This window comes from Mauremys mutica, chromosome 19, assembly GCF_020497125.1.
Source record: "Mauremys mutica isolate MM-2020 ecotype Southern chromosome 19, ASM2049712v1, whole genome shotgun sequence".
Lineage (NCBI taxonomy): Eukaryota > Metazoa > Chordata > Testudines > Geoemydidae > Mauremys > Mauremys mutica.
Window position 1 is genome coordinate 9,650,750 of NC_059090.1, and position 13,679 is coordinate 9,664,428.

The window sequence follows — 13,679 nt, forward strand, 5'->3', positions numbered from 1 at the left end:
GGTGTTGGACAGGGCTGGTGCTCTAGGGATTGTATTGGGGTTGGTTTGAGTCTGTTATAATATATATGTTGTCATTAAGTTATCTGAGCTGATCTTGGGTAACGGATCTGTCTGTTTGTTTTATAGTGCATTTTTTAAGATTAAGGGTGCTCTGAGCATTGGAGGGGTATTCTTTTGTTAGACTTTGTAAAAACCCAAATAAATAAATAACTAAATAATTTTACACTATGCTGATACCTCGGGCACTACCAGCCCTTAGTCAAGTATCGGAAAACCTTGTTTAGTCACTTAGGGCCAAAATTCTATCTTCACATATGTTGCACCCAGCTTCAGCTGACTTCAGTGAAAACTGCACGTGTTCATTTATGGCTAGAATTTGGCCCATGGAATTTCTCACTTTTACAAACAATAGAGTGTAGACCAAGCAAAAGAAAAAAAGAAAAGAGACAACACAACTTGAACAACATCCCCAAAGCCTCCAGAGGGAGGCTAGCTCAGCTGGAAAGGAAAGATAGTTCAGTGGTTAGAGAGCTAGATTGCAGAGACCCAGGATTCAAGTCCACAAACTTCCTGTGTGACCTTGGGCAAGTCACCTAGTCTCAGGCCTCAGTTTCCCATCTATAAAATAGGGACAACAGCACTTCCCTACCTCACAAGGGTGTGGAGATAAATACATTAAAGATTTATACAAATACATATTTATATTAAATACACAATAAGATACTACAATAATGGGGGCCATAGGATACACAGATAGGAAACCTCAGAACAAATACACACATAAAACTCCACACAGCGTCAGCACAATAGCCACCTGTTATCATGTATGTTGCACAGTTAATAACATTGCAGACTGCACTTTATTTTACAATAGTGCAGTAAAGTTTACTTACTCTTCTGGGAACTCCACCGCCTTGTTCTTGATCTTGTTATGGAGAGACAGAATGTATTCATCTATAAAAGGGCACTAACAAAACAAAGCAATGGTTTTCCAGCTGTTAGGCATCTCAAGTGTTTAGCAATTGCCATTCAGATATACTTTTGTTACATGGTTCTTCTGAATTTGACCCGGAAGATACATGCAGGGTATGTTAGTAAAATCTTCCCACCTCTCACAAGCAGAGTTAAAAAGTTAAAGGCAGAGATTTTAAAAGACCAGGGTTGCCCAGTGAATGCAGCACTGGAGTGAGAGACAAGAGATATGGGTTCTATTCTGGACCCTGCCATTGACCTGCTGGGTGACCATGGGCAAGTCACTTTGTGTCTCTGTGCCTCAGTTTACCCATCTGTAAAATGGGGGTAACAATACTACCCTTCTTTGTAAAGCACTTTAAGATCTGATGAAAAACTCTGTATAAGTGCTAGGTATTATTGTTTACCATACAAAAGGTAAGTAAGAAATTCATCTCCAAAATGAATAGTGGAGATTCACCTGTCTGAGAACAAAGATGAAGCAAGAAAATTACCCAAGGCCAGAGGATGGAATCCAACCCCACCCTACACACATGCAACTTGCACGAACGCTGCGGGTTACCACGTAGCCCCTATTCCAGTCTATGGAATGTGTCTGCTGCTGCTTTAGACTTCTAGACAACAGTTACTGGATTTGTGTAAGCACAGATCCAATGGTTCCATTCTTACCCCTCTCCCCTCAATGCTCTCCTATATACCAGTTTATCTGGAGCCGGTGGGAAACCCTCATTCACAGCACACACACAGGGGTGTAGTCCCCAAGTGGTGTTGCTCTGTCAGCCAGTGCCATGCAGGGCTACCATGGGGATTTTTGGTCAGGAGGACCTTGTATGGAGCCTCCACAAGTAGGCGAATTCCACTCAACAGAATACATGGGTGTATTTTTATATGATACATGGAAAATTGCTTCCTTCTTTAGTTGCCTGCTGTGATGTCAGTTCATAGTTCTGGGGCCTTCTATGACAGCTAGTCAGATCACTGACTCCCCCTGACTGTATTGTCTGCTTGCAATGTCATTGACTTTTGCAGGTGAAACAGAATCTTGAGCTTCAAGTCTTCACAGGTAAGCGAAGCAGGACCCAGCTTTCAAATATATTAATTTTTAAGGATGACATTTACTTGGGAGACTCTGTTCACAATCTAGGATCTTAAACAGATTTAAAAATGCTTCATAGAACAGCTTTACATCTCTTGGGCACTAACCACCTACATGATGCTTAAAATAGTCTTCTTCAATCACTTTTTAAATTTTCTATGCTAAATTCAGATACATGAGCTCAATGCACATTTGTTTCAAATGTAACTTTTTCCAGTTGATTGATATATGCCTAAATTCTGGCTCTTCCTATCTGAGCAACATGGGCAGGTGGGCAGGAGCGGAGCTGTTGTGACAACTGGCCTTTACTTGAGACACTCTGCTTGCAGCATATCTCAAGGGCAGTGTATGGGGCAGCGCATTCAGCAGTGCTCCTTACAGCTGGTCCCAAGACAGTAGCATGAGCACCTGCTTCTGGTGGGATAGGGGATGGTTTTCTGGCCTTGTCCCCTGAACTGCCCAGCCAAGGCGAGTTATAAAATGAAGGGAAATGAGTGCACAGTATTTACTACAAGGCCAGCTGTAGGGGGGTTTCTTGGAACAGAACAGTTCATTGGTTTTATTTACCTTACCTCTTCCAGTCTTCTCCATGCCATAACACATGGGGAAATGATATCACCAGGGGACATAATTCTGAGAGATTCCACTGTCTTCAGGATTTGGTGCAAATAATTTATTTTAGAACTAGCCCAGTGCGCAGTTATCATAACTAATAAAATATCCTGAATTAGTTAAACCATATCACAACCGTAACAAAATGACTTCTTCCTTTACATTTTACCCCCATCAATTATAGCCACATCAGCTAAAAAGCCTTGGAACTGTGCAGTGTGATTTGTGGGGCCCTGCATGGCCTTGGGAGGATCCTACAAAACCATAATTGTTTTTTTGCTCACACAGCAAGTTACCATAACCTGCACAGGTCTGCCGTGTTTATCAGCTGACGGACGGCACACTATCTGGATCATTTAAAGTACTTTAGAGCAGCTTTTGTATCAAACTCATGCTTCACTCCACGTTTTGCCTGATTTGTTTCTAAATCCAGGAAATATTTGGGGAAAAAAGAATGTCACTATTATTACCACTGGTGCCGATCTGGGCACTGATGTAAGCTATGGGGCAGACCTGTGAATTCTTATGCATGGATGCCACCCTTATTCACCCACTGACTTCATTAGGACTATTTGGGAGAATTAGAGCTTGCAGATTCAAGCTCTCTGTTTATTATTTTTCACCTATTTGTGGGAAAATCAGACTAATGCTAACCAAGCCGCGGCTCCTATTTAAAATTCAATTGTTCTACAGTCACCTTACCTTCCCATATACAAAGCAATACAAAGTAATTCCCATGGCCCATACATCAAGTGCCTGAAAGAAAGCAATTGCACTTAGTAAATTAGATCCAACAGCCAGATACATTTTAGATCAGACAGCTATTTTCTCAAACATAAAAATAAACTCTTTTTCATTAGGAATCTAATTTTATAGCTACTGACCAATGTAATTAGATAGATACATTGCTATATGCACACAAAGAAGTCTGCAAACCACCTAGCACACTTTGACCGATATTGGCCAGATTCTGCCAGCCTTAATCACATCCAGTAGTTCCTCACTGTACAAACAATCCCATTCATTTCAATCAGACTACTTGCGGAGGAAGACACAACTTAACATGAGGAAGACTGGCAGAAATCTGACCTAGACAAATAATAATGGGTCAAAACCTGAAGCCTCATTCAGGCAAAACTCCCATTGGCGTCTACGGGAGTTTTGTCTTGAGTAAAACAGAGTTAGGACCTCAGGATTTGACTCAATAATAAAAGAAAAATTCTTCTTTATTTTACCTGGCCTGTGAACAGAGAGACACCAATGAGGATGGTTTGGATACCATCCTTCTTTTCATGTTCCCCAGGTCCTAAAACTCAGACTAATTAGTGGTGATCGAAGACTTACCTTTCCACTGAAGCTTTTGCCAGAATCTGAAATCGCCTCTGGAGCCATGAAGGCTGGTGTCCCGGCAGTACTGGAAAGCTGGGCATCATTCCCTTCAAACTGATTACTGACTCCAAAATCAGCTATTTTGACATGCCCATCGTCTCCCAAGAGCAGGTTGGAAGGCTTGATGTCCCGGTGAATGATCTTCTGATAGTGTACTGTAAACAGATGGGAACATGCTCTTCAAAAGCTACCCAGCATATCCGGAAGAAGCCACAATATATAACAGCACCCTTCCTTCTCCAACAAAATGCTAGCTAATGCCCAGGCCTATACATCAGATTTTAGAAATACAACGGCTTCATCATACTTTCTAAAATAGTTGTTGACCCACTATTGTTTTGTAGTGAGCCTCGTTCAACCCTCATGGGTAGTTAGAAAATATTTCCCCCTTGCTGAGCTTAGTATTTTTGAAGTTCACTCTTAAATTTGAATGGCCATAAAATCAACATGGGTGGTTGTATTTAAAATGACAGCAACCTTAATTTATATGGTGTAAATTAGTCAGTTAAAGCATTTTTTATGTATACATGTCATCACTTATACCAGCACAGCCCTGGGACCAGTGATTGTCAGAGGACTACTGTTCTGTGCATAAAAGGAAGATTTTAGTCCCCAGTGTGGTATAGTGAGTGGAAATGGAGGACAGTCACATTTCAAAAGGGACTGATTGGCAGGAACCAGGGCTCAGGAATACAAGCCATGGCTGGGTTGCTGCTAGATGAGCAATAGAACCTCATCAAGTAACATTGGCCAGTGTGGGATTAATAGAGCTGCTTTCTACAACTCTGCCTGCCTGTTGTGTCACTGGGGAGTAGAGGGCGCTGGGGTTAATGGGGGCTTCTGAAGCATGCTGGGCAGGGCCGGTACAACCATTTAGGCAACCGCCTAGGTCGCCTAGGGCGCTGGCATTTGGGGGGTGCCATTTTCTTCAGCAGCGACCATGGCAGCCGGATCTTCAGCCGCCCTGGTCGCCGCCGGCATTTAGGCGGAGGGAGCTGGGGCAGGGGAGCGTGGGGAGGGCTGCCTGCAGCAAGTAAGGGGGGGCGGCACGCAGGGGGACTCCCCGCCCCAGCTCATCCTTGCCCCGCCTCCTCCCCGAGCACGCCGTGGTCGCTTCACTTCTCCCGCCTCCCAGGCTTGCGGCGCCAATCAGCTTAGGCACCGCAAGCCTGGGAGGCGGGAGCAGTGAAGAGGCCACGGCGTGCTCGGGGTGCTCGTGCACGGAGCAGGGATGAGCTGGGGCGGGGGGAGGGGTGCCTCAGAGCAGAGCGTGGGGAGCTGCCACAAGGGGGGGGGCGCCTCAGGGCAGCGGCGTGGGGGCAGGGGGGAGGGCGCAAGGTGGAAGTTTCGCCTAGGGCACGAAACATCCTTGCACCGGCCCTGGTGCTGGGGGATCCTGGGGATGAGTGAGAGTGGTGGCTGGAGCAGCTGCCTGCAGAAACGGAGCCCAGGGCTCATATCAGGCCCTCCACCTTCCGCCACTGCTCCAATCTCACGACTGCCACTTCCTGGTGGCACATGGCTGCCTGCTCAGCAGATGCCACTGCAGCCTCCAGTGTCCAAAAGGTGCAATTGCAGGCAAATGCCCACAGCCTTCCAGCAGCTTGGCCAGATGCATGGCATCTCAATCAAGATGCAGCATTCTGTGGGAGGACTGTCAAATGCGTGTCACATGAGATGCAGCCAGGCCTGTCAATCTGGCACTTTTCGCCAGCACTGAACAAACATTAAGGGGAAAATCAAACTGATAAAGGCAATTAACAAGAGAGAGTGGGCGTAGCCCTAGAGATCTTAATACCCAGGGAGAGGGAGTTTTGCTGTTGAAGAAGGAAATACTGTAATTACAGTCAAGTCTTGCAGATGGTGCAAAGCTTTACTCCATCTACTAGCTCCAAATGAATCCACAGGACTGATCATGCGAGTAAAGGTTTGTGGGATGCAGTCCATGGGTTCCATTTTTTAGATGTTTATCTCAAAATTGCAATTCTACTTGGCTAATCTACATAACATTAGACCCACACACAGAAAGAAACATGCCCACATGAGAAGACTGGAAGATTGAGGGGGCTAAGATAGCATCCTTGTGCCAACGGGAACTGACACATCAAAAAAATCAGTGAACATTTTCAGTTTGAAAGAGGCTGTTTTAAACCCGAGTGATAATCAGATCGTCGATGCCAGAACTCTGGAGAATACCACCATGCTCTAGTTGTGCCATAAACAGGAACCTTTGAAAGGACACAGAATGTTTTATTCTAAAAGAGAATAAAAGGAAAGAAAAAAATATTCCAACCTTGAAAATAACAACCACTCTCATGTTCAGAAACGTGGCCTTACAAGCTATTGTCCAGGAACCCTTTCATAGCAAAGTCATGTTTCAAACCAACTTCCATTCTGAAATGTTACAACAGGAAAGATTGTAATTATGATTAGGTTGAATGAATGAACTGCTTCCTGGGCAAGTGAGAATGGACTCTAAGTCTTAACTGGTTTATAGCATTGCCAAATATCAGATCCAGTTGAATTATATAAGGTTGAAAAGCTCATCATTGCAGATCACGAGGTCAAGAGATAGCCTTACAACAAATTCACTACTTGGTTTGCAGTTTATCCTGGAGGCAATACTGTTGCGGTAAGAAAAGGAATTTTTATGTCCTGGAGTAAAGGGGAAGAAGGAAATTATAAAAAGAAAACCAGATTTATTGTACAGCAATATCATGACAGCAGGATTCAGTTTAAACAAGAACTTTCAGAAAAGGTTATCTGAAATGTCACTGTCATCTAGTGCTAAGAAACGTCAGTGGTCATTCTATCCCAGATTTGCTGTTGCCGTGCAATTATATCGTGATGTGAATCGGTTAACTCTGTGAGAGGCTGACTAGACAATCTGGGTAAACACCAAACACCCTATGACAACAGTAATTATTATCAGACATCTGCTGCAGAGCAAACCTATTGATGAGCTGACATTTCATCATGGTAATGTAAGAAAGAAAATGAGACTGCAGTTTCTCTTCAGGAAATGATTAGCTGCCTTTCATGCAGGTGTGAAATATAAGATTCTTAAAGAATAAGCCAGAGACTGCGGGGCTCAGATTCCCAACACATTTTTGCAAGAAAAATACAGGCCATGAAATATAGGTCATATTAATTCAGCTGTGGTGTTAAAGTCTATTGAAATCGATGGAGTTTTACACCAGGGGAGAATTTAGTCCGGGATTTTTATTATTTCATCCATAAAACAAAGTAAAACATGATCCCAAGTCAAATAAATATTTATCTTTCAAAATATATTACTTGCCTTTGTGAAATCTAATAAAAAGACAGTAAACACAAGCTCTTTGGTGTAGAAACTGTTGTTGATATGTTTGTACAGCACTCGGAACAATTAGGCCCTGATCTGGGTAGGCTCTGGGTGCAATCACAATATAAAATGTTAAATAATATGTACTACAAATAAACTCATAATAAATTGTAACTGGGATGAAGTTCACTAAACTACAGGATTCATAAGTGTACGTGGTTCACAAGTCATTATGTTCAAAGACTGCAAATGAGGATTATTTGTTTATTTGTATTATAGTAACAGTTAGAGGACACAACCAATATCGGGGCCCCATTGTGCTAGGCACTACACAAACATGGTGAGAGAGAGTCCTTTCCTTGTAGAGTATCAGAGGGGTAGCCGTGTTAGTCTGGTTCTGTAGAAGCAGCAAAGAATCCTGTGGCACCTTATAGACTAACAGACGTTTTGCTCATGCTGCAAAACGTCTGTTAGTCTATAAGGTGCCACAGGATTCTTTGCTGCTTTCCTTGTAGAGTTTTCAAAAGCACCTAAATGGCATAGGAGCCTTAGTCAAAATTTGACTTACAATCTAAATAGAGAAGACACTGAAAGCAGGTGGGGAAACAAGCAGAAAGGTGAAGTGACTTGCCCAAGGTCAAATGGCAGGTCAACGGCCAATCCAGGTCTCCTGAGTACCAACCCAGGGTCGTATTCACTGCCTCTCTAATAGCAGTAACCAGAGGCACCGACTTTGGGATTTTCCTGGGGGTGCTGGAGCCCCGCTCTGCCCCAGGCCCCGCCCCTACTCAACTCCTTTTCTCAAGCCTCACCCCTACCCCCACCCCACATCTTCCCACCCTCTCCCCTTGCCTCTTCCTGCCCCTGCTCCTCCCCCCAATGCCTCCTGCATGCTGCTGAACAGCTGACTGTGGTGAGCGGGAGGTACTGGGAGGAGCTGATCGGCAGGGCCGCCAGCGGGTGGGAGGCGCTGGAGGGGAGGGGAAGGATCTGTGGGCTGCTGGGTGGGGCTGCCAGTGGGTGCTGAACACCCACTATTTTTTTCCCGTGGGTGCTCCAATCCTGGAGCACTCATGGAGTCGGTGCCTATGGTAATAACAGCATTGTATCAGTTAACACCTTTTCAAGGGGGAGGGATAGCTCAGTGGTTTGAGCATTGGCCTGCTAAACCCAGGATTGTGAATTCAATCCTTGAGAGGGCCACTTAGGGATCTGGGGCAAAATCAGTACTTGGTCCTGCTAGTGAAGGCAGGGGGCTGGACTCGATGACCCTTCAGGGTCCCTTCCAGTTCTAGGAGATTGGTATATCTCCATTATTATTAACACAAAGATATTTACACTACTACCCCCATCTTCTCCCCTTACAACCTCCTGCTACATATGTGAAAGCCATACTAATGAGAATAGAACCATTTCTAAACATTGCAGGCCAAATTCCCTGCTGATGTAAATGGGAGGAGCTCTGTTGACTTCAGTTGTGTGTTGCTCATTTACAACAATGGATAATTTGGTACTGAACTGCTAGCCAGAACACCCCCTCTAATTATTTATATTAAGTAATAAAATGACCTAGAGGGGAGCTTAAAATCAAAGAAATCTGTCCTCAGTTCTAGTGTGGGCCATGTATAGATTTTTCCATCCTGAAGAGTTTGCAACATTATTTCAAACACAGGGAGAGCTCTGAAAACCCATTCCCAGGTAGAGATAGTTCTTCAAAGAAATCTCAATGGAGCAAACAGAGCTGTTAGTCCCAGGTCTCACATTACTGTGAAATGTATTTGGTACATATGGGGCTGTGTAAGGAACGATAAAATATAGTTGCATATGGACTTGACTGTAGTCAGTGAAAACAACTCCCAGTGATTTCTGGTCCTATGAAAAGAACCAAGAACTATTTATCCATACAACATAAACACCAGATTTCAAAAAAATTCCCAGCCAACCAGCTTTAGAAATAAGAGAATTCCAGCTCTCTCATGAATGAAATAAAAGTAACTTGTTAATTCTAATTAGAAAGGGGACGAAACTTTGGATTCAGATCTGAAATACTGTAAAGTACAGGAGCATTTAGCCTGGGCCATCTCCAGTTTTAATAGAGACCATAATAAAACTGTAAAACTGATTGTAATTGCTGACTATATAGTGCAAACAAATTGGAGGCAAATAATATGAGACAACACCCATCTATTGTATCAGCTGATTAGCTGAAAGCAAAACATAAGACGCCTGTTCTCTTAAAGTAATGAATATCAAAACAACCACTCATGACATAGGTGGAAACCATGCTGAAGACCACATGAAAGTATGTTATTTACAGTGTCACGTAATTTAGTTAATTACTCTGTAGCTCCATGCTGTGTTTTATAGGAAGGTCATCTGAAGAATGACCAAGGGTCCTGTGACTTTTGCCCTTTAAAAGAGTGACAATTGCATGCATTGGAACCCTTAGGGATTAAACAGACTGCAGAGGGGGAGCTTTTTGTAACAGAAAATGACCCTGGATAACAGTTCTCTCATTTTGCTTGCAGCAAAATTTCAGCAAATTGGTGTGATTTGCATTTCCAGTACAAAAGACTGCTGCAGTGACAGGGCTGTGGGCTGCTGCAATGACAGGAAACACTGGAGTTGTCGCCTCACAGTATGGAGAAATAAAGAGAAAGCTCAAGAGAAAAAGCTAAACATCCTGTCCCAACTGCCCTGAAAACAAAGGGCTTATCAGCATGAACAATAGCATGAACAGCTCCTGATTATCATATAGTGAGGACAATAGCACAAGCAGCATACATTTGTGCCACTGTTGGCTCCTGAAGACACACAGACAGATCACAACAAGGGAGTTGGTGATATTTATACACAGTAAAATTAAATTGCGTAGTTTACACTCGCACCATATTAAGCCGCTATTTCATCAGTGCTCAGAGTGCTCGGGGTTAGGTTGTCGCCTGGATCCTGTTAACGCAAGCAATAGTGGTTGGAATTAAAGGCAATCATGTTAAGCCTATTGTTCATTATCACCAGAAACATCAGCCACAAGGTGAGGGAAATTAACAATACTACCTTTTCTTGGTTCTAAGTATTAAAAACTATGAACTAAACACATATAACAAGACAGCAGAGCTGTATGAACATATTGTATAGAAGGACATACAGATCAACACTCATCAAAATAAACTTAACAAAAACAAATACTAATTCTTATCTAAACCTATTCTAGGAAGTCCTTACCAGCACTCCCCCAGTTCCTCCAGAGACAAATGTGGCGCGTCTAGCCAGGGAATCAGTGTGAGCCTCAACATTCACCCACTTTTGCTTGTAGGCAGCACTGGTAGGGAGTTATTTCAGCTTGTGACTGCACACTTTATAAAAGCTGTTCAGGGCATCTCGATCGTGTCCCGAACATGCATTCCCCCACCCAGTAAGTCAGAGCACACTTTCAGGCCAGCACCACTGGTATGAATAAATAATTATTTTCTCCCTAATATATCTGACTGCTGTGTACTGGTATGAACTGAGGCTGGTTTTCCAGGCTGATATGAAGCAGTCAGCATTTCAGTCCTATGCTGCGGACTGATGTGGTTCACCTGGTCCAGCAGACAAGAATCCAACATTAACAGATGATCTTCAACTATTGTAGAGACAAATGCTGTAATGAGACATTTGTTCTCTTCTCTCAGCAACTGAAGACATTGCTTGATTAGCCATAAACCAGTTGGTCTTTTCTCTGGACCATACCATGGCACTTGGCTTTGAGAAACCTTTCTGATTGATGTTTACCTACAGTAGAATGAGCAGAGCTGTAATCTGATCACACTCCTTCCACGTACCCAAGATCCTGAGTGCAACAACCACTCTAGGGAGTCTCAGAGACAGCCAAATAATGCAGTCACTGTTACTCCAGTATAAAGATAATAGGTCTGATCCTAAAGTAGTGTAAATCAATATAGATCTGGCCCAATCAGAACACAGTTTTCTGGTAAAAAAAATCTCAGAGCAGATGATTTGTCAAAGACTTCAAACAAATGGTTTCAGTTGTTCATTTTGGCTGGAAATTGTTTTGCTCTTTAGTGCTGAGATTGGCTGCTCACTATAACAAGCTCCCTGTGTACAAGTTGCTCTGCTGTCTCAATGCTAACTGACAGACCTGATTTAAAAAATAAATCAATACTGCTTCATAATGAAAATGAAACATTGTACGATATTACAGTTAAAGCCCGTGGGGGAAAATCTGCTTCTGGAGCTCTCGGTTAAATTCAGTTTTATTAGAGTCATCCTTCATTTCTGTGGGAAAACAGCAGCAATTCAGGCACTATTTGGATCTTAATAATAATTCTTATCCTTCTTATAGCATCTTCCATCCAGGAATCTCTAAACATCTTATAAACATCCAATAATCGAGTTTCACAACAGCCCTTGTGAGAGAGGCAATTATTACTAATGGTGAAGGTGAGGCACAGAATTTTCAAGCATGTCTACTAATTTGGAAGGCCCAACCTCATACACAAGGAGCTTGATTATCAGAGATGCTTAGTACCCACAACTCCAACTGAAATCAGTGCAGCTGAATGCTCAGTAACTCTGAAAATCAGGTTGTAGGTGTCTAAATGTGGGCCCCATAAAATTGAATCACCCAAACTTTTGCAAACTTGGCTTTTAATGTTTTTTTTAAAAACAATGCATTTTCACTTAATTGATGCTAGCAGTGAGGAAATATGGTTATGGATGTATAGTACAAAACCGCTGAAAATCTAAGGCTATCATTTATTAGTATAAGAACATGAGGCCTGCCATATTGGATCAGACCAATGGTTCATCTACTGCAGGATGCTCTGACAGTGGCTAGTATCAGCTGCTTCAAAGGAAGGTGCAAATAAACACACAGCAGGCACTTATGGGATAACCTGCCCATGTGGAAAGTTTTTCCTAACCCATATCAGTCCCAGGTTGGCTTACATCCCTCCAAAACTCTTGATGTATTTGTTTCAACTTTGTCCTCCTCCACCTCCTTCACTGCCCACTTCACCAGCTTCTCAAGAGTGGTGTCTCTATGCTCCTGAATGACAGGCCTGAAGAGACACAGAGGGACTTTAATGCAGAAATGCTGGAAGGGTTTGGTGCTACATTTTGCTGTTCTTGACTCATATCAGCAAGAGTCTGATCCTGCAAACATTCTAGACACAGAGTTCCCATTGAGAAAGCTCCAGGAGATCAGCAGGACATCTGTGTTCTGAGGCCCTGATGAAGCAAAGCATCCACTGATGAAGCAAAGCACTTAAGCCTGAGTGATTAAAGTTAAGCAGATACTTAAATTCTTTTTTGAACTGGGGTCAGAGTGCTTGCAGGCTCATGTGCAAAGTTAGCTGAATCCAAACTACTTCAATGACATCAAAATGAGAAACCCTCAAGAACTACTATCACAAATGTCACCCTTGCTGTCAATCCTCCTCTGACCTCTGTAGGTGCTCCAGCCAGGTCAGCATCCAACAATACTCCATTCACCCAGTGTGACACACTAATGGGACTACTCCCAAGGGAAATACAACTGTAAATTGCATTGTGCTGCACCATTATTGTAGAACACTGAAAAATTGGTGTCACAGACATACGGTGCTGCAGGGAAGCCTCCCTAGGCTGTACTCTTTCAATGAATGCACTGTGGTATGATGAGTGGGACTGGAGACCATAAGAATGGCCAGAGTGGGTCTGACCAATGGTCCATCTATCCCACTATCCTGTCCTCTGGCAGTGGCTAATGCCAGATACTTGAGAGGGAATATACAGAACAGGGCAACTATTGAGTGATCCATCCCTGGTCATCCAGCCCCAGCATCTGGCAGTCACAGGCTTAGGGACACCCAGAGCATGGGGTTGCATCCCTGACCATTTTGGCTAATAGCCACTGATGGATCTATCCTCCATGAACTTATCTAATTCTTTTCTGAACCCAGTTATACTTTTAGCCTTCACAACTCCCTGGCAACGAGTTCCACAGGTTGACTGTGTGAAAAAGAGGGTCAGGTTTCAGGAGGAACCTAGTTTGGTAGTCAGGCTGCTACTGGATAAACACAGGTTTCTCTCTCTGTGCATACTCAGTCCAGATCTCTTTCCTACAACTCTGCCTGTCTGCTGCATTCCTTATTGCTAATGAAGCATGAAAAGACCACATCTGTTTGTTCTGGTCCTTTTACAGTACCCATCACCATGCCATCCTTCAGGGGTGATAATACAACACATTTCAGAATCACTAAACTCACCTTTAAATGAGAACCCTCTCTTCCCTCATTTCTAGACACATCCACTTTCAGACTC

The 13,679-nt window shown here is 43.3% G+C and overlaps 1 protein-coding gene across 8 annotated transcripts in view; it reads right to left on the reverse strand.

Annotated features, from left to right (window-relative positions):
* The window catches only part of CAMKK1 (calcium/calmodulin dependent protein kinase kinase 1), a 167,027-nt gene that overhangs the window by 26,332 nt on the left and 127,016 nt on the right, over positions 1-13,679 (reverse strand). For all 8 annotated transcript variants that reach the window (XM_044994320.1, XM_044994318.1, XM_044994319.1 and 5 more), the window contains exons 10-12: positions 4,025-4,224; positions 3,383-3,436; positions 894-967 (exon numbers count right to left, since the gene is read on the reverse strand). In XM_044994320.1, coding sequence (XP_044850255.1) covers positions 894-967; positions 3,383-3,436; positions 4,025-4,224 — 328 coding nt within the window. The remainder of the gene's footprint in view (positions 1-893; positions 968-3,382; positions 3,437-4,024; positions 4,225-13,679) is intronic.